The 26,858-nt window shown below is 50.6% G+C and overlaps 2 protein-coding genes across 7 annotated transcripts in view; one reads left to right on the top strand and one right to left on the bottom strand.

The window, feature by feature from the left end:
* Positions 1-26,858, top strand: part of RAB37 (RAB37, member RAS oncogene family) — a 62,327-nt gene that overhangs the window by 11,683 nt on the left and 23,786 nt on the right. For all 4 annotated transcript variants that reach the window (XM_024101699.3, XM_065562785.1, XM_065562783.1 and 1 more), the window contains exon 2: positions 21,998-22,108. In XM_024101699.3, coding sequence (XP_023957467.2) covers positions 21,998-22,108 — 111 coding nt within the window. The remainder of the gene's footprint in view (positions 1-21,997; positions 22,109-26,858) is intronic.
* LOC101951244 (CMRF35-like molecule 8) lies at positions 1,384-17,754 on the bottom strand. Of its 3 annotated transcripts, XM_024101696.3 has the most exons (8): positions 17,302-17,752; positions 16,382-16,729; positions 13,578-13,928; positions 10,557-10,638; positions 8,749-8,861; positions 6,722-6,759; positions 5,979-6,113; positions 1,384-4,987 (listed from the first exon to the last, which is right to left on the bottom strand). In XM_024101696.3, exons 1-8 carry the CDS (start codon positions 17,339-17,341, stop codon positions 4,835-4,837), a joined length of 1,260 nt encoding a protein of 419 aa, XP_023957464.2. In that variant the 5' UTR covers positions 17,342-17,752; the 3' UTR covers positions 1,384-4,834. The 3 variants fall into 3 exon arrangements, with proteins under 3 accessions (XP_023957464.2, XP_023957465.2, XP_005297694.3); XM_024101697.3 differs by lacking the exon at positions 13,578-13,928 and having other exon boundaries at positions 17,302-17,754; XM_005297637.4 differs by lacking the exons at positions 16,382-16,729; positions 17,302-17,752 and adding an exon at positions 14,338-16,367.

The raw sequence follows: 26,858 nt of genomic DNA, 5'->3' as shown, positions 1-26,858 counted from the left end.
TTTCCCCAAATAAAAGAGACTGGCCTGCTGAGCCAAGTGGGAAGGACACAAAAGGAAGCATGTCTATGGAGTCAGCGAGGTGCAAATTACTCCCCCCCCGCCCATGCTGCAGCTGTGATACTCAAACACCATCTCCCCCCCACACCCCTCCCAATTAATACAGGGATGACAATATTGAAGTGATGCTTCCCTGCCTGTCTGGGAAACCTGCAGGTGCAGTTAGAATATGGTCTGCACTTGCTTCCCATGATGCTCTCCATCTAGCGAGCCACACGTCTCTGCCCCTCGAAGGGAAACTCCATCCCTCAGGGTGCAATGAGTCGGTAGCCCAGGTAGGTGGTGGCAGCTGCTGCTTGCTGGGGGGGGGGGGGAGGGGGCTGGAGGCTTAGTTTTGTGACTAGAAAACAGGGTAAAGTAAAAAGAAACAGACATGAGAGTTGCCCTCAGCAGCTCTCAACTTACTTTCCGGCAGGAGCAGGGCATTGGGGGTAACTCTACACGGGTGTGGTGTCCAACCATCAGTGAGTTCATTGGGGTTTCTCAGGTGCCTGTCAGCAGGATCAGGCCGGGAGGGAGAAAATAGCTGGAACTAACAAAGTACATACCTCTAGCTCCCTGATCCCTGTGTGTGAAATGCAGCCCTGTGCAGACAGCCTGTCTGTAAGGTCTAGCACCACCTACATTCCACTTCAGCTGTATTTTCAGGGCTTCAGCTAGACACAACTGGTGCCTAAGACTACGTGAGCTCTCCGCACAGGGGTAAATTTCACTCCTCTTCTCTCCCACCCCTCCCCCTTATGTTGTATCCCTTTCCTCTCTTTAGACTAGGAGATGTGTGGTGCAGTGACCAGGTTGTCCTATGTGTTTATACAGCCCTGCACCGTGGGGACCCAATCTTGTTTGGGGCCCTCTGAGTGCTACTGTCACATTAATAAGGAAGGTCCCAGCCCCATCTCATGCAGCTCTGACATATTCATTCAGTTACCCCAGGTAGAGAAGAGCCAGTCCCAGAGCAGTAGCAGACTTTCACGTAGTCAACCCGGTTGCATCAGATGCTTCTGGTACAAAGGCTGCCGTGCTTCTTGCATAATTGCAAATACACATTGTCACAGTTTCAGGGTAACTGTATTCCCTCCCCCCCCCCCCCCCCCCCGTGGTCCCTAGAAGGCACCCATGAAAGATTTCCAGCTCCCAGCCATCCCCTCTCCTGGGTGGAGACCTGCATCTCGCTCCCTTCTGATCAGGGTTTCTAAGGCTGCACAGCTCCCTGATCTACATCGTAATAGACTGGCCTGCTGGGGCTGCCTCAAAGGCAAATGCCTGTGGTTGGCTTTCTCCAAGAGCCATGACCAGTGTATTGACAATTACAAGTCCCCACATCGCTCCTGCTAAGCAAGCACCTTTATTCTTAAGATAAAAGCATTACAGAGAAAGGATCTAAAACAACAAAAGGTGTGTGATGTTAAACTGACCAGCAGTCACGCCCCCTCCAATCCCAACACTGGACTCTAGAAAATGCCAGTCCTTCCAAACCCTGTAACTGGATTTTTTTTCCCTGTGGTTACAAGTTCGTATCAGTCTTTTTAGATCATGAAGCGGAAGGAAGGAAGGCCCTGAGTCAGTTTAAAAGTGGGTTAACTATCCCCAAAGTCCTTTCTTTGGCTGGTCTCTGAAGACTCCAATCTGAACCAGAATACCACTCCCCAGCCCAGGGCACTTCTCAGGAAGTGTTTTATACCCTGCCTGATCTGCCTTACTGTGCCCCTGCTACCTTCACTTTGTGGAGGAGCTGTGGTAACCCTCCCGCTCACCCCAGAGTGCATGCAGTCCCTGGCCCATGCAGATACATAAACCATTCATACACTTAGTACAATATGGTCCCCTAAAGAGGGCAACTTCCTGCAATATATCTCACATGCATCTCCTGGTTTGAGACTGGCATGAGGAAGTGGTCTGAGTTTCCCTCAGCAGGGCATTGCTCTTGTTTTTTTAAACACCGTTCCCCACCACTCTGTAAGTACATGCACACAGCCTCCTGTTAATGAACTTTAGCTTAGGGGTGGAGACAAAGTACCTTGGCTCTGAACTACTCCAACTCCGATCTGACTCCTGTCAGCCCTCCTGCATCTCCGAATGTCTGTCTAGATGACAAAACCAACGAGGCAGGAGTGAGCGCTCAGAGCTGAGGTGTTGTGCATTGGTTCATTACAGGGTCTGCCTTAGAGACCCCCTGAGTTCCTGAATGAAGGGTCTGAGCTTGTGCCAGTCCCTCTCTGTGCACCTCGCAGCAGAACCACACTAGGCTTGGTGTAATTCATCAGCTGGCAGCCTTTACTAATCCTGGGCTTCTCTACAGCAAGGCAGGCACTGAAGAAGGGTGAGACCATTGGCAGAACTGGGGGAGAGCTCAGGACGTGGCTGTGTGTCAGTATTGGGGGTGCTTTGTTGGCAGAGCTGTAGCACAGCACACGCTCTCTGTGCCTGGCTCAACCCACCCCTGTAAATAACCCTACTGAACACTTTGGTATATACCACTCTTCCTCCATAGATCTCTCAATGCATAGCCATCCCCCATGCTTCACAGTGGGGGAAACTGAGGCACAAAGAGCTGAAGGGGTTTGTCCAAGATCAGACAGGGGGTCAGTTGCAGAGCTGGGAACAGAACTTACGGTTCCTGACTCCCAGTTTGGTCTCCTGTCCTTGGACCATGCAGCTGCTTCCACCCCCTGACCCTCCTTTCATGAGCATTAAACTTACTCCCAAACTTGGAAGTTTCTGTATCTTCAGTGAGTGAATTCCACACTCTACTTGGCTGCTGTAACCCACCCACCATCCCCAGCTAGCGGAGTCTGGGCCACCCCCTGGAACGCCAGGCCCCTGACTATAGGTGACACTAAAAGTCTGACATCACTGGCTTCTTCAGCTTCCTCTCAGTGGCTGACACAACTGAGGCTGAGGTTATGGGCCTTGTAGGACGTGAGAGGTCTTAAAGCACGAGGCTTTGCCACTATCCCGAGGCTGCAGTCCCACCTTCTGTGTTCAATAGCAATGTGCCCAGGGCTACAGTGTCTTCATCACAGCCTTCCAAGAGTTAAAATAACGTGATTTGTTTCTAGTCTGCCAAGCTACTTTGCATGAGCCTGATCCAAAGCCCTTTGGTGTCAATGGGAAAAACTCTCCTTCACTTCAATGGGCATAGGGGCAGGTCCTGTGACATCTCCAAAGGCTGAAAGCCACAGAGTTTAAAGTCCGAAGGGACCATTAGATCATCAGGTCGATCTTGTGTGTATCGCAGGCCATCAAATGTCACCCAGTTACCCCTATATTAAGCCCGATAACTTGTGTGTGGTTAAAGCAGATAGAACAAGACTGGCTGCCTGAAGGCATCACACAATACAGCCTGGACCTGGGTCATCCTACTCAAGAGACACACTAGAGATGCTACTGACTTCTGTTCTGTAAGTGCAAGTCAGAAGCCTCCTTGACCTGGGAGCTTGGCTGTGGGAACTACAGGCAAAGGCTGGAGACTGATCAATAAGTCCTCCAGCTTCCTAGCTATGAATTATTTACCAGCTCTTAGTGATATCATGGCCGTGAACTAGAACATGCATTAGTGCTGCCGGCCAATCCTATTGAAAAGGAATGTATTCTGCACAGGCAAATGTCGGTCTTTCCCTGTCCCATGGTGCTGTGTTATCAGGAGCTCCCCCATTGAAAGGTCACTGCCTATTTAGCAACATAACGTGTGCAGTGAAATGATGCAAAACTCCCTCCCACTTCCTGTCTGTCTGGTCTGGTCTTGCCAACCCTCCCCTCCCAGGGCTTCTGTCTTCTCTCTCCAAGGCCTATCCCCCGACAATCATAGAATATCAGGGTTGGACGGGACCTCAGGAGGTCATCTAGTCCAACTCCCTGCTCAAAGCAGGACCAATCCCCAACTAAATCATCCCAGCCAGGGCTTTGTCAAGCCTGACCTTAAAAACCTCTAAGGAAGGAGATTCCATCACTTCCCTAGGTAACCCATTCCAGTGCTTCACCACCCTCCTAGTGAAAAAGTTTTTCCTAATATCCTAACAATGTTGCATCGTCTCCACCAAGCTGGTGCTATTCCATGCTGCTTGGTGTCTGAGGTCTTTCTCCTTTCCTCCCTGGCATTTTCTTTCATTGGGGGCCCATTCCAATCAAAGTCCCAGCTGCCTTTTTGGGGAATGCTCCTGTCTAAGCATTGTCCCCAAATGCCAGCCGCACTCCACCCCTTGTCTTTCTGTGGTCCTGCTCCCATGGTGCTCTCTTCTCTCTCCTGAGCAGCTGTGATGCATGCAGCCGCTTCACTGTCTCAGGAGAGCTGGGGGATGATGATGTTACCACCACCATGCTCCCTGGGTCGGGATGGATCCCAAACCCAACCTCTCCCCCTTCAAATCTAGGAAACTGGAGCAGAACTACATGACTTGGACCCATCTCTGCAGAATCACATTTCCCTCCCCCCGCCCCTCCGGCTTTAACTTGCATGAGAGAGTACAAGTGAGGACTGACGTACATGTAAATAAATAAGACTGAGTAATTGATTTTTCTGCCTTTCCACAGCATTTCCCCCCTCCTCCCCTGCCCCCATTACACCACACCGTGTTTAGCTGCATCAGACCATTCTGGTGAGAGAGTCTCCCAGTTCAATATAGTTCCACCTGGCATTTGCTTAATCTGGCTGGGACTCCACCAGCACCAGCTCATCTCAGACGATTTCATTCCTTGCAACACTGCTCCAAGAGATTGCAATCTTTGCACTTCCACACAACAACAGGGAAGGAGGGAAAGGAAATGTTCCAGAGGGAGCCTATTTCTTTTTCACTGCGCAGTACTCTGTCTGTTCCAGAGGGCTGCTCAAGGGGGGTTGACGGGATGACCTGTCCACATTGATGTAGATTGCCTGCTCATCCAGGATTGGATATTTCACTGTGGCGTAAGAAATATCTGTCATTCCTGGAGCCTGAAATTTTAAAACAGCCTTGATCAGAGAAAAGAAATGAAGGGAGAGAGACTGTAACTAGAACAGATGCTGAGGAACGGAAGCCCTCATACCCCGACTGCTTTGTCTAAGTAACTCAATTGCTCAGATGAGTGATGATGCCCAGCACGCTTTTCCTAATACTCACGCACATCCCTGGCTTGTGTGTGCAGATCTTTCTGCACCTTGAATAGTTTCTTTCTAAAAACTGGCACTGCACGGCCGTGAGTAGAACTCCAGTCCAGTGGATGAGCACATGACATTACTGCTGGGCATGTCACATGAGACCGGAGCATTTAAATTTGCAGCTGACTCTTCGTGCATGCACTGTTTGCATCCTGCCTGCATGTGCTGAAAGTGGGCCTGCAGTTTCCCAGCCAGTACATGCAGTTATCCACAGGTAGGCAAATTTTGTGTGTGTAACCCACACACCTTCTGGGTGTGGTGCTCTGTCCCATCTAGGGGCACCGAGACCACTTAGAGAGAGGAGATAAAATGAGTCTGTTCTACAGCCTTAGAGAGCAACTTTTAGCTCATGTGGTAGACGCTCCTGCACTAAGAGGCCCCAGGTTCGATCCCACCCACTGGCAACTGGGGTCTGGTGGCGTTACATGTGCAAAGCAGAACAAAGCAAAATTGGCCCTCTATGCTCTGACTTCAGCTGCCGTTCTGAATGTGAGGTGGTCCAAACTTTTCCAGACCTGATGGAGACTGGAGCTTTTTCTAAAGCTTCGAGAAACTTGCTAGAACTTTTCTAGAGCCTTTCCAGAACACCTCTTGCTGCTAATGAAAGCAACTGGGTTCATTTGCAAAGCAACCTCTTTTGTAATGTGCTAGAAGAGATGTGAATATTGCATGTAAGTGCTCTTGTGCAAGACTCGGCTTGCCCTGTAAAACCCAAAAGCAAGATTTAAAGAGAATAAAAGGATCAGAAGAATCTTAACATTTTAGAACTGAATGCCAGAATCCTTACTACAGCGGAATATTCCACCCCTTCTGGACTGGGCTCGGCCTGAGCGGAGTGGGGCGATGGGGCTGTGGTGATGGATTTTCTAGATTTAGGTTTCACAGATGCATAGGAAACATCACTTTCGGTGCTAGCAACAGCCTGAAAAAAAAATAAACACAATCTGGGTTGGGGTTTCTGAGCTGCAGCAGCACCAGGCACTCTCCAGGCCACTACTACTTCTGGGGTGATCCAAGCACACAGCCTACCTCTGTTATCTGTCCCCTGGTTTTCCCTCCCCTCTGACTCCCCGTTCCCCCAACAGTCTCACTGCTTTCTCCAGCTGTGCTCCTAGTGCTGACAGTACTTTTCAGCCAGGGATCTTCAAGCCCTTTGCAAAGGGAACTAGTGTTCTTCCCATTTTACAGACTAGAAACAGAGGCACAGAGAGATGGTGACTTACCCAATGTCCCGCAATGAGCTATTGGCAGATCCAGGAATCCTGAGTCCATCCAATGCTTTATGCACCAGACCACCTCTCTTCAGACATGGACAAATCCTGGCTGGGGGCCCCCTACAATGACCAGCATCCTTCCCAGGGATTCAGCCTGTCCCTCACTCGGGATTCTCCTCTTTTTTAGCTCAGAGGGGTTGAATAACTGAGCTCCGTGCCCTCTTACTCAGACTTGAACTAAGCTGTTAAAGCCCCCCCTTGGGGCTGGAGAATTAACCCACTGTATTAGAGTGCAGCACCCATTCCCCTCTCTTACCTCATTCACTGCTGCGCTAGGCCCAGCGGCTCCAGCAGCTGAAAGGTAACAGACACTTATTACACTGATGTAACAGTGTTAAAAGAGACGATCTACAGAGGAGGAGTGACGAGGCTGGGAGTGGGGAGGGAGGTGGGCTCCTCCAGATCCTACACAAGGAGGGGTAAAATGCTGAAGCGTTCAGCCCTTTGCCACCAACATCGCAATGTCGGTCTCTTTCTCCAGGGCTTAGTTCTGAGCTGTTAACGCTTAGACTAGGCAGGTGCAGGCAGGCCCTGGCGCAGACTTTTGGAAGTGACTTGGGATAGCTGGGATGAGGCACAGGGCATGTACCTAGAATTGATGAGGAACTCACAGATGCAGCTAGACTCTCCTGCCTTTCAAGAGAGGAGAAATGGATCTTCTCTGGTTCCGCCATTCCTGTGGTTAAGGTGCACCCTACAGGCCAGAACCACCACCTGCATCCCCGGAGCTCCTGAGTCTATTTCACTTCCACAGCCTTCACCAGTGTAATAAGCACTAGTTTTACACCCGGATCCCCCACCCCCAAGTGGACGGGAATTGTTGCTCCCGCTGTGATTCTCTGGAGTTGCCTTTGCACCGTGTTCAGTGGGCAAAGAGCAGATAGAGACCGTGAATAGGAAGGAATTCTGAGGCCCTGTGGCATTGGGCATTGACTAGCCGTGGCCCATAAACACAGATGAACTGTAGGCAAAGCTACTGGGACCGCTCTCCTCCTCCGGCATATGGGTGCAACCCTGGACAAGTGGAACTTCCCTGGGAGAAGCAGGTGGCCTGCTGCCGTTTGCTCACTGGAAATCTCTGTACCAGCAGGGCAACGTCAGGTGTGTGGGGTGTAGTCAGCTGCATATATCCCCTTGGGAGTGGCGGGTTAGCCCCCTAGCCATGACAATGGGGAAGCTGTTAGCCTCGTCTCTTTCCGGGGTGCATTACGTTGTCTGTCCAATAGTGTTAGTACACACACCACCCACACACATTTACACAGCAGCCCAGCTTCCTCAGGCTTTAGCTAATTGCTCCACTTGTGGCTGAGCAGGTGCCTTGGGTAACTTGGCTGTTGCTATTTTTGAAACTGCAATAAACCTCCGCTCTGACTAATCACTGGCTCAGGGGTGATGCAACCCTGAGCAGGAGGAGAGAGAGAGAGAGAGTGAGTGTGTGTGTGTGTGTGAAATAAGAAAATAGGGCTTGATCCTGCAGGGGGCTGAGCACTCTTGCACAATTGGACAAGGCATTTAGCCCATGCTTCTGTACTGCAAGCGGGTGAGTAGGCTCCTGGACTGCGCTGGAACTATGCACATACTGGACAATGGGGCTGGCTGCTCACCACCTTGTAGGACTGACCCTGGAGCGGGTGGCAGAGTCTGGGGTGAGAGGGGGTTTGTGCAATCAGAGAAGAGGAAGGGGGTTCTCGCATAGGATTTTCTATGGTGCTTATCACTGTAGTAACTAAGTGCCTCCCATATGTTAATGGACTAAGCCTTGGGAAGAATTATTATTCCCATGTTGCAGAAAGGCCAGAACCCAGATGTCTCCAGTCCCTTAGCCATACCCCACTTCCTTCCTGCCAAGTTCAGCCACAGGGAGAGAGATTTAGACCAAATTCAAATAAGAGAAACGGCATAACGGGACTCTGACTCCCAGCCCCGCTGCTGGGCCTGGATGTTGCCGGCTTTGATTGAAAGCCCTTCCCTCTAGGAACCGTGTCTCACTAGGTGTCTCTATCGTGCTTAGCTCAGTCTGGCTGCTGTGTAAATAAGTGCAGTTCTGTTAAACCACTTCCCTTGCACTGAACATAGAAATGGGAGAACTGGTTACTGAGGCAAAACTCCTGATTTGCATGGGATTTTTGGCAGACTAAGCGGTTAGGATCAGGGCTTCACAAAGCTTTATTGGCCAAGGGAGTAAGTGATGGTGGGGTGGGGGAGAGAAATGAGAGAGGAAAAGAAATGAAAGGAGGGCAGAGCCAGATGAATCCGGGGCAGCCCCCACCTTCGGCCTCTCACCCTTTTTCCTCTTCAGCATCATTCTTCTGGCCAGAACCATGGCTCCGCTCAGTAATATAAGTAAAACCAGCAGGAGCATTGGCAGCAGGAACATAGTGCTGGTGAAAGGAGAACTGGAAGACAAAGGAAAAACACATCTCTGACACTGCCTGCCCGTCTGGGACGGGGATGATGGAAATTCAGTCGGGGAACAAAGCCAGCCCTGCCCTAGGTATTCGTGCAAATGCACCTCTGTATAGTGGCCCGCCAGCAGCCACTTACAGGCCATGCTGCTTCTCGGCCCCTCCCCTGTGTGTAATTAAAAAACAGATGCTGTTAAACTATTGCACTGCCCTGCGTGAAGGCTCCTGTATCAGTTTTTAAAACTGGTTATATGGGGTTTAGCGTGGAGCTGATCATTTACTGACCCTGCTGAACTGCTATAATCCAGCTTTAAATCCATGTAAGTGTCCACACACAAAGTTACACCAGTTTAACTGAATTGGTATAAAAATGACCCCTTTGGGGGCTTGTCTACACTACGGCAGCACAGTGACAGCGTTGCTGCTGCGCTGTCATGTAGACGCTTGCTACAGTGAGAGAAGGGGTTTGTCCATCATTGTAGTAAATCCACCCCTGCGAGCGGCAGGAGCTAGGTAGACTAATTCTTCCATTGACCTAGGGCTGTGTATACTGGGGCTTTGGTCGGCTTAACGACATCTCTCAACAGTGTGAATTTTTCACACCCCAGAGCAATGTTGCTAGGCTGATCTAAATTTCGGTTTAAATCCTGGCTTTAGACCAGCCCTCAGTTTCTACTGAGACACAGGACAGCTAAAGGGAGATCTTTGATCAGCTAGTGTTAGGGGTCAAAAGAGAGACAGGGCCGGAGCAGGGAAACGCTAAATGGGTCCTGTACAAAACGCTAGAAGCTCAGAAACCAAGACAATTTTATTTATTAGCACGTGTGCCGAGGGAGATGTGATCTAATTAGGGTAAGCGAGTTGGCTAAGTCACCAGATCAAGGGGAAGATTTAATTTACCAGGGGTAGCTACAGTTGGCAGGGTGGGAAGGCAGAGCAGACAGGGCTGGCAATATGAATAAGAGGGAACAGCAGGCCAAGAGAAAAGAGAGGATTTGGTTGCTGCAGCCATGTCTGTTTGGAGCGGTGAAGATTGAAGGAGGACGAGGGTGCTCTTTGGGGGAAGATCTCGCTCTCTCTCAGGAAGGGTGAGAAATAAGATGGCAGCTTCTTGTATACTGAATTGTAAAGCGTTATTAGGGAAACCAATGGAGAGAGTGCAGTTAGGCAGAGTAAAGGTCTTGAGGAAGCCTGGGCTAGTGGCCTGACCACAGAACCAGAGTCCAGGAACACCCGAGAACTGGTCCTAGCTCTGTCCCAATGGTACACGCTGTGTGACCCTGGGGAAGTGTCTCTACCTCTCTGTGCTTTGTAGCTTTGACAGCAGGCCTGAGCCTGCAGAACTTGTGCAGTTCTCCCACTGACTTTTGCAGTGGACTTGCACTCCCTCTGTGCCTGTGTAAATGATGGTACGGTGCAGGGAAACGGTACATCAGCCTGGCAGTGCATGATCACGAGCACCAGCAGCTGGGTGGGAACTTCTCTGGTTTTGGATGTGCAACATCCCCCATCTGCAGACACAAATCAGGCAGTGAGATGCCCAGCCCCTTAGTCTGCATACATAAACCAGGATGTGCCCGTCTCTGCCGCTGCAGACCACAACCCGCATGCAAAGCTGGGCCTGGAAATTCAGCCCTGAACACCCCAGCTGAGACCCTGCTTTTACATGTACTTAACCGCCCTTACCTTTTGGGGTGCTCAGCTGTGTTTGTTGTGCCTATTGCTGGGGAGAGAGATCCAGTGGTTACCATCACTGCAGTGGAAAGAGCTGAAAATAGAAGCCAGAAAACACAATGCTCTGAGGTCTTCAAAATGTCACGTCTCCATAGGCAGCTGTGTTCTTAGTCTTGCCATTTCAAGTGGCAGATGCCAGCCTGCCCATGCTGGAGCCCTCTCTTCACCTAGCACCCCTAGGCGTGAATGGCGCCATCAGGCTCTAGGCCCAGTCCAGTTCTTGGCCTCTCACCTGAGCCTGCCACCGAGGGGGAGGATTAGCGCAGAGCATGAGTGTTAGCTGGCACGCAGCGAGGTGACCGCTGGGATCTAGACTGTCCCTAGCAAACCCACCGCACACAAGTGACCACACAACCAGGCGATGGGAGCTGCTGTCCATCGGTGGAAAGCAGGGCTCTGTAATGGAGTGAAGGCAAGGAGCTGGGGTGCGCTGCCTGGGAGTGGGCTGATCTCAGGGTGGGGACTGGAGAGGGAGGGGGGATTTCGCCTGGGGTACGTATCACAGAGCTCCATAGTTAAGGTTGCACTGAGGGCCTTATGCGCACTGACGTTAGTGGGAGTGTATCCATAGACTTCAATGGGCTTTGGGTCAGGGCCTCCGAGCAGCACTAATCTCCCTCTATTCTGTACTCTAAGCACTGCCTGCAGTCTCCAGATTCAACGCGCTCGCCCTGCGGGGGCCATTCGATTTCCTATAATAGTTATTGGTCAAATATTTACCCCCCCCCCCGCCCCAGCAAGGGAGAGATTCAAACCCGAGTCCCTCTAGGGATTTCCCCGGAGATCATACCCGCTTTCCCCCCCTTGCTCCAGGACCAGATCCCCAGACACCCCCCGCACACTGATCCTGTCCTATACCAGCTCTCACGCAGGCCACGGTGTGCATTTTAAATTTCGACACAGAGTTGTTCCCTTTAGTTGATCTTCCCAAGGAAATGTCGACACAAGGAGCAGGTTCCGCTGGCTCTTCTGTTCCCACTGCACCTTGGTTTCCTGAGCCAGCCCAGAGGGGGGAGCCCTCAGGGACTAGCCCCTATTGCCTGGGGGTCCAGCCCGATCCAAGAGACCTGCTGCAATGGAGCAAGGCATGCAGAGCAAGGTACCCAAGGTAGAGCACACCCCACTCCGTGCTCCTTCCTTCTCCCCCTCTCCATCCCCCCTCCCTCCCGCCTGCTGCTTCTCCCCATCCCAGTCCTGCATTCAGTAGGGGAGTCTCCCCTATAGTTGGCTCAATTGCCAGGAGTCCCTGCCCCCCCACCCCCCGGTCCCTCTGCCCCCAGCCTCAGGTCAGCAGCGACAGACTTGCCTTTAGTGTGACGGGGAGGGTCTTGCAGCCCACTGCCGCCACTCCCCTGCTTTGGTGCTTGGAGGCCTCCAGCAGCACCCTGCTGGCCCTCCAAGCACTAAGAGTTGCTGCCGGAGTGGGTGCATGCGGCTGCCTGGGAGCAGGAGGTGTAGCCTGCACACACATACATACGCTAACCCCTGGGCGCCCACATCAGCTCACTTCTCCAGCCCCACAGACCCGAGCACGGGCCTATTGCTGTACACTAGGGTTGAGTGACCAGGATGCTATCCTGGGGCTAGAAATAGCTGTCTGGGTCTCTCACCAGCACTCCCCAATCAGACACTTGGGCTCCAGGCAGGGCCAGATAAACGCAGGGGTTTACGGGCTGTAGCCCTGGGCTAAGGGGGGGCACGGTACAGCAGGGCTCAGGCAGGCTGCCTACAGGCCGTGGCCCCACGCCGCTCCCAGAAGCGGCCAGCTGCTGCCATGTCTCTGCAGCCCCGGGCAGGGGGGCGGCTCCGCGCGTTGCCCCTGCCGCCAGCACAGTCCCCGCAGCTCCCATTGGCCGGGAACGGGGCGCCTGTGGGCAGCGCACGTGGAGACGCTGCTCCCCTCCCCGTGTCAGCAGCGGGCTGCGTCCAGGAGTGGTGTGGAGCCACGGCCTGCAGGCAGGCAGCCTGCCTGAGCCCTGCTGCGCCACTGGCCGGGAGTTGCCTGTGGTAAGCACCTACACCTCGCATCCTCTCCTGCACCTCAACATAGGTGCTCCAGGGCTGGAGCACCCACGGGGAAAAATTGGTGGGTGCTCTGTACCCACTGGCAGCTTCCCGTCCCCCTGCCCAGCTCACCTCCGCCTCCGCTCCGCCTTCTCCCCTGAGCACACCGCGTGCCCGCTTTTCCCCCCTAGCTCCCGGCGCTTGTGCCGCAAAACAGATGTTTTGCATGGCTGGGAGGGAGGAGGGAGAACGCGGAGTGCTTGGGGAAGAGGCAGGGCCAGGGCAGGGATTTGGGGAAGGGGTTGGAATGGGGGTGGGGCAGGGAAAGGGTGGAGTCAGGGTAGGGGGGCACGAGCACCCAGCGGCGCTGGGGAAAGTTGGTGCCTCTGCACCTCAACCCCCTGCCCCAGGTCAGAATTCCCTCTTGCACCAAACTCCCTCCCAGAGCCTGCACCCCTCACCCTCTCCTGCACCGCAACACTCTGCCCCAGCCGGGAGCCCCCTCCTGCACCCAACCCCCTTCCCAGACCCTGCACCCCAACCCCCTGCCCCAGGTCAGAATTCCCTCTTGCACCAAACTCCCTCCCAGAGCCTGTACCCCTCACCCTCTCCTGTACCCCAACACTCTGCCCCAGCCGGGAGCCCCCTCCTGCACCCCAACTCCCTCCCAGAAAGAAACTAATATAACAGCTGTTCTAAGGTAAGAAATAAGCTATTTTTGAATTAACTTAACTATATTCTACATGTTTTAAGACTGAAATGTAACCACAGAACAGCTTTATGTTAACTAAAAGGCAAGTTGAGTATAGCATTAATAGCCTCAATGCCATAATTGTGATAATTTTGTTTTAAATTAGGAAAAAGACTTGTATACAGGGGCCCCACAAAATCTCATAGCCCTGGGCCCACAGGAGAGTTAATCCAGCCCTGGCTCCAGGTTGCCATCAGTAGATCAGAGCAGAGACTCACCTGGGAGAACAGTCACGTTAACAAGGAAATAAGGATCACCTCCACCTTTTATATTTATTCCACACCAGTAGATCCCAGCATCTTCCAGAGTCAGGTTCTCCGTGGTCACAGTGAATGTGCGCGTGCTGTGACTGTCTGTGATGGAGACTCTGCCCCGTTTCACCTTGACCTCTGACCTTTCAGTCTCAACAACTTTGGAGCAGCTGTTCCACTGTGCTCCCCTGCACCAGTATTTCGGAGATCCCTGAGCTGTTTTACCGTAGTGACACGGTACGGACACCGTGCCCCCCGGGGGCCCGCTCACCTCCCTAGGGGCAGTCAGTGCCGGGGCAGCCAGGGCAGAGAAATAGCCTGAAAAACAAAGCAAATCTCAACACCCTGCTCCACGCCCCCAGGAGTGAGGGATATGGGACAGCAGCCCCAAATCCCAAGGGCCTCATTCCCTGTGTCATGCTGAATACATGCCGTTCCATGCAATGCACTGGATGGCAGGATGCCAAGCAGGTACTCCCCAAGCCCTGCTAATAAGCATTTCTCAGGTCTCATGTGGTTCCTGCGGGGTTATGCACATGACGCCTAGCAGCATTACTGCTGAGTTACGCAGCGTAAATCCCCAGCTGGAGAGCGGGAGATGCCCCCTTAGGTTCTCTCCGCTCTGAAGTTGAGAGAGAGCAGGAAGGGGAGAGAAACTCCAGCGTGGGGTGACTGACCTTCCGGGCAAAGTGGTTCTGGTGTGAATGGAGGAATAAAAACCTCTTACCTGGAAGGAGAAGAATCACCCTGGTGAAGGGCACCTGCAACATCCCCATAACTGCCCCTTTCGCCCTTAATCTGTTTCACGTCTTTTCTCGAACTGGCACCGAAAAGCAAACTCTGCTTCCCCCAGGGACCGCAACCTTCCCTCTGAAGGCTGCCAACCTGCCCTGTCGGTGACACCCAAACACTTCGGCTTCCTTTTTCTTATCTGATGCCTCATTTCCTTTTGCGCTGTTCCCCCCCCCCCCCATTTACAAGCAAGAAGGCAGAGAGGAAAGGAGGGGTGTCAGTGGCAAGCAACTGGTTACAACTGGATTTGTGATGGAAGCTCCTGTAGGACGGTGGCTTTGATTGCTGCATGGTTACAGTGGTTTAACACACACAACATGCACGTTTTCTGCACCGATAACAGAACTTCCCTTCCAGCAACTCTGTGGCCCTAGTGATCTGAGCACAGGAATGGAAGTCAGGAAATCCGGACACTGACTTGACTCTGTGACCTGGGACAAGTCACTTCAGCCGTAGGATGGGGGTACAATGTACTTACCTGTCTCTCGGTGGTGCTAAGAAGATAAACCCGTTAACATTTGTACAGCGCTGCTGTGAAGACAGGAAGCACCATATAGGTGCTAAGTGTTATATATTGAGCTGCCTTTCCTGTGTCTCACACCAGGTCATCAGACACTTGAGATTGCAGCTTTGCTGTTAACAATTGATATTCATTATGTGTAAGGGACTTTAAAAATAGCCATTTGCTCTTTGAAATGTAGCTGTAGTGATTGGAAAATCATTTCTACGCAGTCTTCCTTCAAATTAGGTGTGGGTTCAAACTAAACCCAAGCTCCAGTCCCTTCCCTGTCCCAAACATTGGAGTGTGGGTGGGCGGAGAGAGAATTCTGGATCTGAATTCTGTAGTTGGCCCCTATGCCTGTAAAGAGATGAGTCAAAACCCTCAATCTGGACACACACACCCCAAACCCTGTGGGGTGCAAAATCTGGATCCATATTTTGTGGCCTGGGCCCCTCTCTTCTCTAAATAGCTGCTACAGAGGGAGGCTAAATGGCCTGAGTGAGTAACGTCCCTCTGCACAGTGGGGAATGTCACGCCTGTGAAAAGTTAATATTTGTGACTGTAGCAGTGGTGAGTTGTGATTGGCCAGTTGAGCCCCAACAAGAGTTTGTCTCTACTCCCCATTTGGGTAGCTGGGTGAGATCTTCCAGCACAAAGACTTGGGCATGTAATGTAAAATTTGGTTTATGCAAATGCTTTCCCAGAAAAACTCAGAAGTATGAATGCCCAGGGAAAGTACCCAAATAAGGAGCATGACCAGGGCTGGTGTGAGTTCATTGAAAAAGGTGACTGAATATACCTGGACCATCTTAGTGGGTTTAATCTGCCCCCTAGAATTTTTAGTCCTGGTGATGATGAGCTGGAAGGAAAAAGCCCAGCTTGGCACTCAGATCCCAGGTTTGCAGGGGGGCGGGGCTACAGCTGGAAAACTGCCATCTTGGTGCTCGTAAAGGGAGCGTGTTTGACCTGGAATCCCTGAGAGACCATCAAGGGGCCGGGTTTTTTCCAGCCGTTTTTCAGAGCAGAGCTACATTTCAATGGGGAGCAGGAGCTTCAGGCAACGTTCGCTGCCCTCTGCTACTGCTCTGCTCCTGTGCTGGTTAGAGCCTCTGCAACCCTGGGAAGCTCCCTGCTGGATCCCTTAGTCAACATGGGGCTGCAGTTGTGCCCCCGGTTCTTCCGAGCTGGTCCGGGGGCGTGAGCTGCTGTGGCTGCCCAGGAGGTGTAAAACCCACCCAGACAATAAACTCGGACTCAAGCCTGCCCACAGGGACAGCCTCTTCCAGACCTGCACGTGTCCTGCTCGTGGCCCACTGCAATACCAGTAGGGGCGAATCAGCTCAGGAAATCACCTCTGGGGACAGGTAGGGATATACGAACATCCTGCCCTGGAGTGCCCGTCTCTCTTTCTTACCCATCCCCCAGTCACCCTCAGTCGCAGTGTAGGAGCCGTGCAGAGATCTGAGCAGACACTCACCTGGGAGAACAGTCACCTTAACCGGAACCCCCGGATCGAATCCAAATTTGCTTATCCCACACCAGTAAATCCCAGCATCTCCCAGCGTCAGGGTCTCCATGGTCACCGTGAATGTGCGCAGCCTGTGGTTGTCTCTGATGGAGACTCTGTCCCCCTTTGCCTCGGCCTCCGACCCTGTGGTCTTAACAGCTGTGTGACAGGAGCTCCAGACTGCTCCTCTGCACCAGTATTTGCTATTTCCTTGATACCTTTCACGGTACTGACACTGCACAGACACCGACTCGCCCAGGGGCCTGCTCACCTCCCCAGGGCCAGTCAACTCCGGGGCAGCCAGCCCACAGGAGTAGCCTGAAATACAAAGCAAAACTTGTCATTTCCTCTTCACTGGGGGGTTGAGGAGGCGGAAGGGCAACTTGAACTCAACACCCCAAGGAGCCCCATTCCCTCCCCCCAGCTGGTCCCTATCAGACCATGCAGTGTGCTACCCACCAGCAGAGAAATAGAGGGGGAGGGTCTCATCTGGCTCCACAGGGGTTGTATGTGGGTGATTCCCGTTAGTGTTAATGCTAAAGTTACCCAGCATAAATCCCCTGTAGAGAGCTGACAATAGACCCCCTTAGCCTCTCTCCTTTTGAAAGGCAAGCAAAGGAGACTGGCTCTCAGTGGGTTTGTAGGTAGATTAGCCTTAATAATCGGTGGAGATATACCTATCTCCTAGAGCTGGAAGGGACCCTGAAAGGTCATCGCGTCCAGCCCCCTGCCTTCACTAGCAGGACCAAGTGCTGATTTTGCCCCAGATGGCCCCCTCAAGGATTGAGCTTGCCACCCTGGGTTTAGCAGGCCAATGCTCAAAGCACTGAGCTATCCCTCCCCTTTCAGGTGGGCTCTCTGGTGTGACTGGATCAATCGAAACCTCTCACCTGCAAGGAAGAGAATCACCCCAGCAAAGGACAGCTGCATTATCCTTCCAATTGCCCCTTTCTCCCTAAAGCTCTGTGACGTCTTTTCTTTAAAATGCTCTAAAAAGAGAGCTCTGGTTCCTTCCAGACGGGGACATTTCTCTCTCTCAGGTTTGCAAATCCTGTGTCTGTAGTAAGTGATACCCAGGCACTTCTGCTTTGTTCTTTCAGTCAGTCACTTCTGGGGCTCTGCTTCCGATCACAACCTGGCCAAGTTCCAATCACGGGGGCAGAAACACTAGATGAAATACAGAAGAAAGAACCAGGGTGGAGGGGAAGCAATCAGCTGCAATCCGGCTTCTGTTGGACGCTCTTGCAGGGCACTCCTTTGGAGGACGATTATTTAACTCTGGGTGTACCTAAAACACCAACCATGCCAAATGCTAATTACCCATTGAGCTATGGTGGTTCACCTCTCTTTAATGGGTATTAATGTATTATTAGCTTTGCCATCCTCATCTGCCTTTCGTTAGAACAGGTGAGTCGTTTTTGTGCTTCATCTGGCAACATTCAGCAGAGAGGCAGTGTGGTCTAGTGGCTACAGTGCTGGGCTGGGACCTGAGTTCTGGCTCCGCCCCTGACTTGCTGTGTGAAGTCACTTTGGCTCTTCCGTGGCAAGTGGCGCATGGATACAGGGGAGAACTGAGCCGGCTGATTCCTTTTGTGACCTTGGTCAAGTCACTTCATCTCAATGTTTCCGTTTCCGTATCAGTAAAATAGGGGCTGATAATAGTTACTTTCCTACCCCTGGGGAACTGGGGGGAGGGGGGATTGTGCGGCTAAGCCAGCAGACGATTGTGCAGTGCTATGAAGATGGAATGCACTGTATAATTGCCAAATATTATCACAACATGTTGAGTTGTTCTTCCTGTTTCTCGAGCCGTGTTGAAACGGCAGCTTTCCTGTTAACTATTTTTATTACATGTAAGGTTGTTGTTTTTTTTAAATTGTGGCTTTCTCTTTGCAATATAAGTGAAGTTCACAATGCAGCTTCCCTTTCAATTAGTGACAGGTTGGCAGCAAAGCCTCCGTTCCAGCTCCCACTCTGACTTTTTGGAAGGGAATCTAATTCCAAATTGGGTGGCTTGCCCCTCCCGCTGTAATGGAGTGAACCACAAACCTGGATCCAACCATCCTCCAAGTTTGTGAGAATGCAAAATCTAGATTTGGATTCAGATCTGGATTTTATAGCCTGGGGTCCATTTTTGCTTTAAACGGAGGCCAGAAAGTGAAAAATAAATGTAACTAGAGCATTTAGATCCTGAGGTTTTCTGCTGTCTTTTCCCTACCTTACACTCACTATTAGAGCTGAAAAAAGAATTGATAATGAATGTGGCCAGTTTCTTTTTTCCCCCTTGGATATTCCACAAACAGGCTGCAATCTCCTCTCATTTATCCAGTATCCAATTCTGGGGGGTAATTTTTGAAAATGTTGGCCTGACCCTGGGCAGTTCTCTGTGAATATTGGTTATTTGAGCTATATTGTGGTTGATCAGATAAGTCACATCATATTGTTTCTGGTCCCTGATTGGATAAGTGTGCAACCACTTCCAGCCTGAATACTCTTGTGCACATATGTAATATTCAGTTTTTGCTAATGCTCCCACATGAGACTTTGAGCTCAGTATCTGAGAACATTGGTGCCTGCAAATCTCTACCACTCCCGACTTCATGGAAAGCAAACACAAAAGGGGTGGGAACCTGGGTGAAGTAATTTCATTTAAAAATGTGATGCACCTTTTCAGAGTAAATGTGTACTGCCTGCGGGTCCCATCCTACGTGGTGCCTTTGGAGGGAGCACTAGGGCTGGCCGCAAAACAAAAATTCCAGTTTGCAAAAAATGTCAAGGTTTCGACGTTTGTTTTTATTCTGCAACAGAATGAAACCGAGACGTGATAAAGTGTATTTGCAATACAACTGGGGTGGGGGTGGAGGGGCGGGGAGCGTTAGGGCACTCACCTGGGGCGTGGGAGACACTAGCTTCAAGTCCCTGCTCTCCCTGATTCCGTTCCTATTGGACAGAACACTGGACGGGGACTCAGGAAAACTGGGTTCTATTCTTGGCACTGCCACTGGGCTGCTGGGTGACCTTTAGCAAGTCACTTCACTTTCCCATGCCTCAGTTACCCCCTCAGTAAAACAGGTATAATGACACTGACCACTTTTGTAAGGGGCTTTGAGATTTATGGATGAAAAGCACCAGATAAAAGCTAAGTGGTGTCATTAACATCCAGTTTTGCTCTAAAAAGAGAGCATGTAAAACTGACACTTTCTTCCTTCCACTGTCAGAGTTGTAGGTGCTGACTTTAGTGACAAAAAGAAGGTTTTACTACTTAGTTTACTCCTGTTAGCCCTGCCAAGCCAGCACGGCTAAGGGTCAGGGGCACTGGGGGTCTGGATTCTATTCCTCCTTTTGCATCACCACCAGAAACGAATGCTAAATTCCCATTACAGAGCCAATCAGTTACACCTGTGCAAACCTATTTGCATGTGAGGTTACCCAGGTGTTGGGTGTTTTGTTGTTGTTCAGGCAACAAACAAAATAAAGGAAGCACATGGGCACAGTGGGGACCAAATAATTGTATTTGCTGAATGTACGTAAGATTAGAGGCCTAGCTACAGATAAACACACTGCTGATCCAATTGGGCTCTGGTGGCTTCTAAAACGGAACATGGTGAGCATCATTAGAGGGCTCACAAACTACTTAAAGGGATACTACGCTATTATATACACTACATCGAGCATAAATGAGGATACAATCTGAAGATGATGGCATTGCATGGGGGTAAATTAGGGCCGGCATCACTTTTATTACTGGTGACAATATGCAAGAAGGAGAGAATCTAGCCTGACTTTTGAATCCTAGGTTGAGTTTGCAGGGACTGCAGCTGGGGAAAAAAATATTGGAATAAACATGGATGCAAACATGGCACCCCGCATTTTTATGGGGTCATTTTCCAGAGTGGAACCATGCTTTCAGGAAGCACATTGGTGAGAGTCAGAGAAAAGGAAGGGCCCAGGGAGAGTGGATCAGTTTAAATGAGGGGCTCTGTTCATAACATTTCTCAGGCCATGAGGCAGGAGTTTATTGTGGGACGGTGGCATCCTGCTGAATCTGAAAGGAGAGAAGCCCAGGGAGCCATCATAATTCTCCATCTCTAGGGCTGGCTTCTGGGTAGCACTGCTCTGCGCGGTTAATATGCGGGACTGGATGGTTTTCGTGTCGGAACTCGGTTATTTCAGAGCTCACTGAGAATTCACCAGGAGAGCCATGCGGAATAGGCTCCCCACCACAGAGGCAGAGAAAGAGGAAGTCGGGCTGACCAGCTCCTCTGGGGGGGCTCTGTGTTAGCAGGAGCCGTTATCTGCATATGAAAGCTGTTGATCAGACGCTGTGACCACATAGCTAGATGCGGTTGGATTTTCACAAAACTCTGTGCCCGAGGGAAAGAGGAACAGGAAGGTTGGGTGTAAGAAGGTAACGGTCTCCTGGCTTCAGGGACCACTGTTTTATGAGCCCTGCTCAGCTCTACCGTCAGGAACAAAGGAGAGCTCTGTACAGTGGCAGGGCCGCGGCAGAACAGAGGCGTTAGGGACGCATTTCAAAGGGAGGGAGGAGGACTCCCTGGAGAATATGAGGATGTGAGGAGCTAGCATGATCATGAAAGACTCTTTACACACCCACATACGCCCTAAGTCCTATGCACACCCGCATCTTTTCTCACATATAGTATAATCCAGCTCCCCCTAAAACTCCCATTGACTCCAATGGGCTGCAGCCCTGGGGTCTGATCCAGCACCCATGGCAGTCAATGGGACTCCTTCCCTGTACTTCATTGTCACTTGCCCAGGCCACACTCATGGCTAATGCACTCCCAGTACTGGTCCCGGGCGGTGCGAGGCACCTCCTGCGATGCACTGACAAGGCTGAGCTGAAGTGCGTGGGAGCTGAGGGTGCTGGGCTCTGGTTTCTACAGGTGCTGAGGCGCTGTGCTGCTCAGCGCTGCAAGCCCTAGGCGTTTAGATGGCTACGTCCCAAGAGGGATTTAGAGATTCAAGAGCCCAACTTTGACTGGCAGTGAGTCGCCTGAGCCCAGTGATCCCAAGTGGGCTCTGGCCCCAGGGTGCTGGCTAAGGACTCGGAACAGAGCTTTCCAGTTCCCTGGTGCTTGAGAGTTAACGACAGTCGGCTGGGTCAGTTCCCCTCACCCTCAGCACTTGGGTGTTTGCTGCTGCTTGGCTCCCTCAGAGAAGCCGTGAGACTGATTCTCACGTACATTGGTGTAAATCAGGAGTAACTAAAGGAGTCATTGGAGTCAAGCTAGCGTAAAGGCGGCCTGAGGGCAGAATCAGACCCTAGGAACTAGCTCCTTAGCTTGTGGAAATTGGCATCACTCCATTGACTTCAACAGAGCTACAGCAATTTACACCAGCTCAGAATGTGTTCAGAGGGATCCAGGCACGTCACAAGCAACAAATAACCCAGCTGTAGGAACGTGGGGAAAAGGGGGCACGGAACTGCCATGATCTCCCCCACGCAGCGTGCAGAGGATATATATCAGAGAAGCCTGCGGAGGCCCAGACAGCAAAGGCAGTTCTCAGCTTCCTGAGTCACTTACCAGGGGATGCTAATGGCTCTCTCTTTGATTCTTACAGACTATCCTGGTCGGAGACAGTGGAGTGGGGAAGACATCACTGCTGGTTCAGTTTGACCAGGGCAAGTTCATTCCCGGCTCTTTTTCTGCCACTGTGGGCATCGGATTTACGGTAAGGGCTGAATCTTTGGCTACTCTGCCCTTCTGCAGCCGAGCGTTCATTAGTGGAAGTGGTATTGACTATTTTAAAAAAAGGAATATAGGACTTAACATGGTAGCATACAAGTCTGAGGACAGTCAGCAATCAGAAGAGCCACCTGAAAACGTGGCATACAAAGATAACTCCAGTACTACGCAGTATCGAAATCGCACGTCAGTCACAGAGGCATTAAATTCTCCAAGTAAAGCCTGTTTTGAGGGGTTTTTGTTTACATTTGCTTCCTCTAATAGCAGTGTTGTGCTGTTTGCAGAAAGTTATACCCAAAATCGGAGAGAGATGTGACATGCATGGAGGATCTAGCCGGCCATCTAAAAACAGGGCTAAGGGAAACATGAGGATGGATCAAAACAGGATTTCGCCTCTTGGCTGGAATCCATGAAAATATAGAAAAGTGGGTGCCGGTGGCATACCAATGAAATTCTATAGACATGGGCGTTGTATTTATTAACTAGGCAGATGTTCCCTTCTCTGTATGTTTAAAGAGCAGCACTCTCTATGTAGGGGAAACCTGGTTGTGTTCTATACAGCTGTCCGATGTGTGGCAACACAGAATTAAGCTGCGCTGCATGATGGAGGTGCCCAATACTGTTCCGAAAAAGCAAAAGCCCCTGTTGATGTGAATGCGTGAAGGTGGCACTTCACAAATTGCATATTAACTTTTTCCTCCAACCCTGTCAGTGACTCTGCCTCACTGAGAACTCGCTGTCGGCGAAGGTTTGCTGTGTTGAGTTTAGATGTTTTGTGACTTGTCCAGATAAAATCAATTTACAAAAACTGGGGAAAGAGTATTGTGTCACCGATGCATGCTATTCAGAGCTGACCAATCGGATTCAATTCAACGAAATTCACCCGAGTCACACCAGTCAGTTTCAGCCCCAAAGGTAAATGTACAGAAAAGTTATAAACTGGTGAAACCATGGGATTATAGTGGAAGTCTAGCTATGTGTTCCATTATAGTGTTGGCTTCCAAGAACATTCTAATATACATGCATTTATAGGGGGATATAGACACAGTGGGACAAATTCTGCTCTCAGTTAGACACTTGCAACTCCACTGAACGTGTGACTCTTTACAGCCACTTTTAGTCTGCCTTATACAACACCTCACACTATGGGGCGCTGGTCTATGCCTTGGGCTCCTGGGTACTATGGTACGGACACATTAATTGTGCTCTATAGTTCATAGCTACATTTCCCATCTATCAGTAGGGTGCTCCCGTTGAACAAATTGATCCAGATTCACTACTATGGTCCAGTAGCTCTGTACTGCTCTGGTAAAATAAAGCAACTATTAACCCAGCTTTTGCGTTTCCTGGACCCAGTCCTGCAAACACAGACTCTTGCTCATCTCAGGGGCAGTCAGACATGTAGAGACCTTGCAAGTTCTGGCCCCACTGACCTTTCTGTGTGCATCTTTACCACCTCAACGTGCCATTGCTATGTAAAATCTCTGTGACTCCTAAGCCCGACCCAGCGTTCCTTGTACCACCCAGGGTGCAGGATTGGGCTTTCTGGAACCTTGCTGGAATGCCACGAGATTCCTGGAAGTACCCATGAGCTGAGAATGATTTTGAAGGATATTCTCCTCTGGAGACCATGCACCTGCTTTCCCTTTGCACACCTGAGCGCTGCCTGCCTGCCGACATGGCCTTTCGCATTTCAGCCATCCTGTACAGACAGAAAAGACCTTTTGGCCTGCACCTGTTTCCTCTACGGGGCAGAGGCCTAGAGGCAGCCCATACCCCTTCCCGCTGAATTAGAAACACAGCGTGTTGATGGAAAGCTCACTCCTACTACGGCCCAGTTTGATTTCCAGAGTGACTCTCTTTGGATCGGTCGCCTGCTTCTCTGCTGCACCTACAACTGGGAGACTATAGGTTTGTACGTGCTGCTTAATCCCTTGCACTGGCTTTCACTCAAGGCCCTGGAAGCCCGAATTGCTTCCATTACCTTTAAAGATTGAGCTGGGCTGGTGTCTCCCCTGATGGTTGTGTTCTCGTCTGGATAAGCGTGCTTGGTCTAATCCCTTATTCCCCTTCAGTGAGGGGAGGATGAAGCTGTCTGGGTGTCAGGCAGCAATTAATAACAGGGATTTCTTTTTCCAAATTGGGTTGAGGAACCGAGGGAATAATCATAATTGGCTACTAACAACCTCATGGTCAGCTGGGTCTCAGAGATGAAGAATGATCTAGGAGTGTAGGAAATGCCTAAAGGCTGAGTGGAGTAAGACTGCCCTCTTGTGGTAGCGTGCAGTGTTGTTGTACCTGTGTCGGTCCCAGGATATTATAGACACGCGGTGGGTGGGGACCTCTCTTATTGCACCAACTTTTGCACCAACAAGATATTTCCAGCTTGTAAACTCGTTGGTGCAATGAGGGAGATTACCCCACCCACCCTGTCTCTCTTGTGGTGTTGGTGAGAACTAAGGGGAAGTCGTTTCCAGAGGCCTTGCAGAACTGTTTCCTGGGGTGAAGAAAGTTCTGCGGTCAGTCACATTTCCAAAATGCAAATCAGAAGAGCAGATAGGTTTGGCTGATAACATGTTCCCGTTTGTCCCCAGCCAGGGAACACAATAGCTATGTAAATTCTCCTCCCTGTGTTCCTTTGTTGCAATGGAACAAAGGCAAACATCCCTCCTTCACACAAGAAGCTGTGTGTGTTCCTTTCATCACCTGCTATCCCTTGCCTGGCTGTGTCACCACAAAGGGGTAGAGGTGGTATTTACATGGCTTGAGCCTAGAGATCCTCCTGACCCAGGAAAGTGGGTTCTAGAATGCTGTCTGAATCTACATGACCCCTACATCCACGGGTGTTGGGATTGGGATACATTAATTAGAGCTGGGCCAGGTCATTCAGATGTGGCTCTAGATCCAGAGTTTTGAGGGACATTTTTCCTTTTCAGTGCGGCTGGCCACCCTGACCCTCCCTTTCCAGCACCGACAGAATAACTCCTCTAACAGACATGCAAAATGCACTGCTCTGTTCTCATTTCCCTCCACCGCCCCACTGCAGCATAGAGCCTACCCACAAGGACAAGATTGTGCCATACATAGAAGTGGTATAAGGAGTACTTCACCCACCTCTGAAATGCAACCCTCTCTGGGGTGGAACGTGGCAACTGTTAAAGAGCAACTATCAGTTCAGGACAAAAACGTTAAGAACCTATTCACTTGAAACTGCAGGAGGAATTTCAGGTCTGCAGAACATAATTACCACCCAGAGTTGTGGACAATCATAATCTTTCCTGGTATTATTAAATCCTTGCTTATTACAACCCCCGGTAGGAGCTTTTAATCACTTGAGATCATTTTAAATACATCCGCCCAAAGGACCTCAGCTGTGTTCAGTTTCCTGGCCTATGAGTACATATTCCATGGGCATATTCTTCAGTACAGTTACAAAGACTGGAAATACAGGTTCCTAAACTATTCTCTCCTGAGGGGTAGAGGAAAGTCTTGGCTAAAACAAAACACGGAGACCAGCAAGAGCCCGGTAACTGAAACACCTGCATGGGGCGTATCTCTGCCATCCCCCCTTTGTTTACATGCCTCGTTTAGTTTGTAGACCAGTGAAAGCATAACTTCTGCATGCTGGAGACAAGTCCTGATTTTTGGTCTCACTCCTACTAGTTTTACACACGTGTAAATCCATTGACTATAGTGGAATTACTCCAGATGTGCACTGGGGCAGGATCAGGCCCATTGCAGTCGGTGAATTATCCCAGCGCTGCTGAGGGCAGTATCTGTCCCAAGGTTGTCCTCACATTGTGTAAATTGAACGACACCCATTTACACCAACTGAAGATCTGGTCCTGTCTGTCAGAATGCCTGTGGTATGGTTCTAGTGAATACCAGTGCTTAATAATTACCATGGAGGTGATTCTGTACAAAGGGCATCACCTGAAATGCATTAGCAAAGTGGAGTGTTTGGGTAACATAACACTGATATCACACAAAGAGGAAAGCAGTCCTGGCTCTCACACACCACTGCTCCTGTGATATCCCTTTTATTGTTCCTATGCTCTGCAAATCCCCGGCCCCCCTTGCATTAGATGAGATCTGAATTAGACCTGAGAGGTGTTAGAGGATCATATTTACCCTTTTCAGTTTGAGTTTGCATGTTTTGCAGATGTTCCAACCTGTTTCTTAATCTGTAGTGACCAGGGCTCAGACTGAAGGAGATCAGTGTCTGATGGGTGTGGAGGGAAGAGGCCATTGAACTTGGTAACACCTGGTATTTAGTTTAACATAGGTAGCATGGTCAGAACACAAAATGGGAAGTCAGGAGAGCTGGTGTCTGTTCTAGACTGTCAAAGACAAGTCACTAACTTCTCTGTGACTGTTTTCCCAGACGTAAAATTATGAATCACTGTTAGTTAATATTTGTATTGCAAATATACCCATGAACCCCAATCAGGGTGGTTCTAGGTGCTGTACAAATGGCTAGGAATACACAGTCCCTGCCCCCAAAGCGCTTGCAATATAATCAAACTAGACAGGTCAAGGCTGAGAGGAAGGGATGCAAGCCAGATGCAGAGTGATCGGGGCACTGTTGGCAAATGTCATGTAATGTTCAAAGTCGCACTTGCCAGTTTTTCCCTTCAATCCCAGAGATTTTTCTGTTTTTGTTTTTGTTTTTTTCCTCCTCCTGAGGCTTGAAAAGTGCCAGATTTCAGGTTGCTCTCAAACTGGATTTCCACTGG

The sequence above is a fragment of the Chrysemys picta genome, chromosome 12 (genome assembly GCF_011386835.1).
Source record: "Chrysemys picta bellii isolate R12L10 chromosome 12, ASM1138683v2, whole genome shotgun sequence".
Classification (NCBI taxonomy): Eukaryota; Metazoa; Chordata; order Testudines; family Emydidae; genus Chrysemys; species Chrysemys picta.
Note: the sequence above shows the minus strand (reverse complement) of the source record. Positions and strands in the feature narration are given on the sequence as shown.

Coding starts and splice junctions, on each gene's coding strand:
- LOC101951244 (XM_024101696.3), bottom strand. CDS start 17,341: ATGCAGCTGTCCTTTGCTGGGGTGATTCTCTTCCTTGCAG. Junction 6,114..6,721: donor CTAGCGCAGCAGTGAATGAG/GTAAGAGAGGGG, acceptor TTTTTTTTTCAG/GCTGTTGCTAGCACCGAAAG. Junction 4,988..5,978: donor GGGTGGAATATTCCGCTGTA/GTAAGGATTCTG, acceptor TTAAAATTTCAG/GCTCCAGGAATGACAGATAT.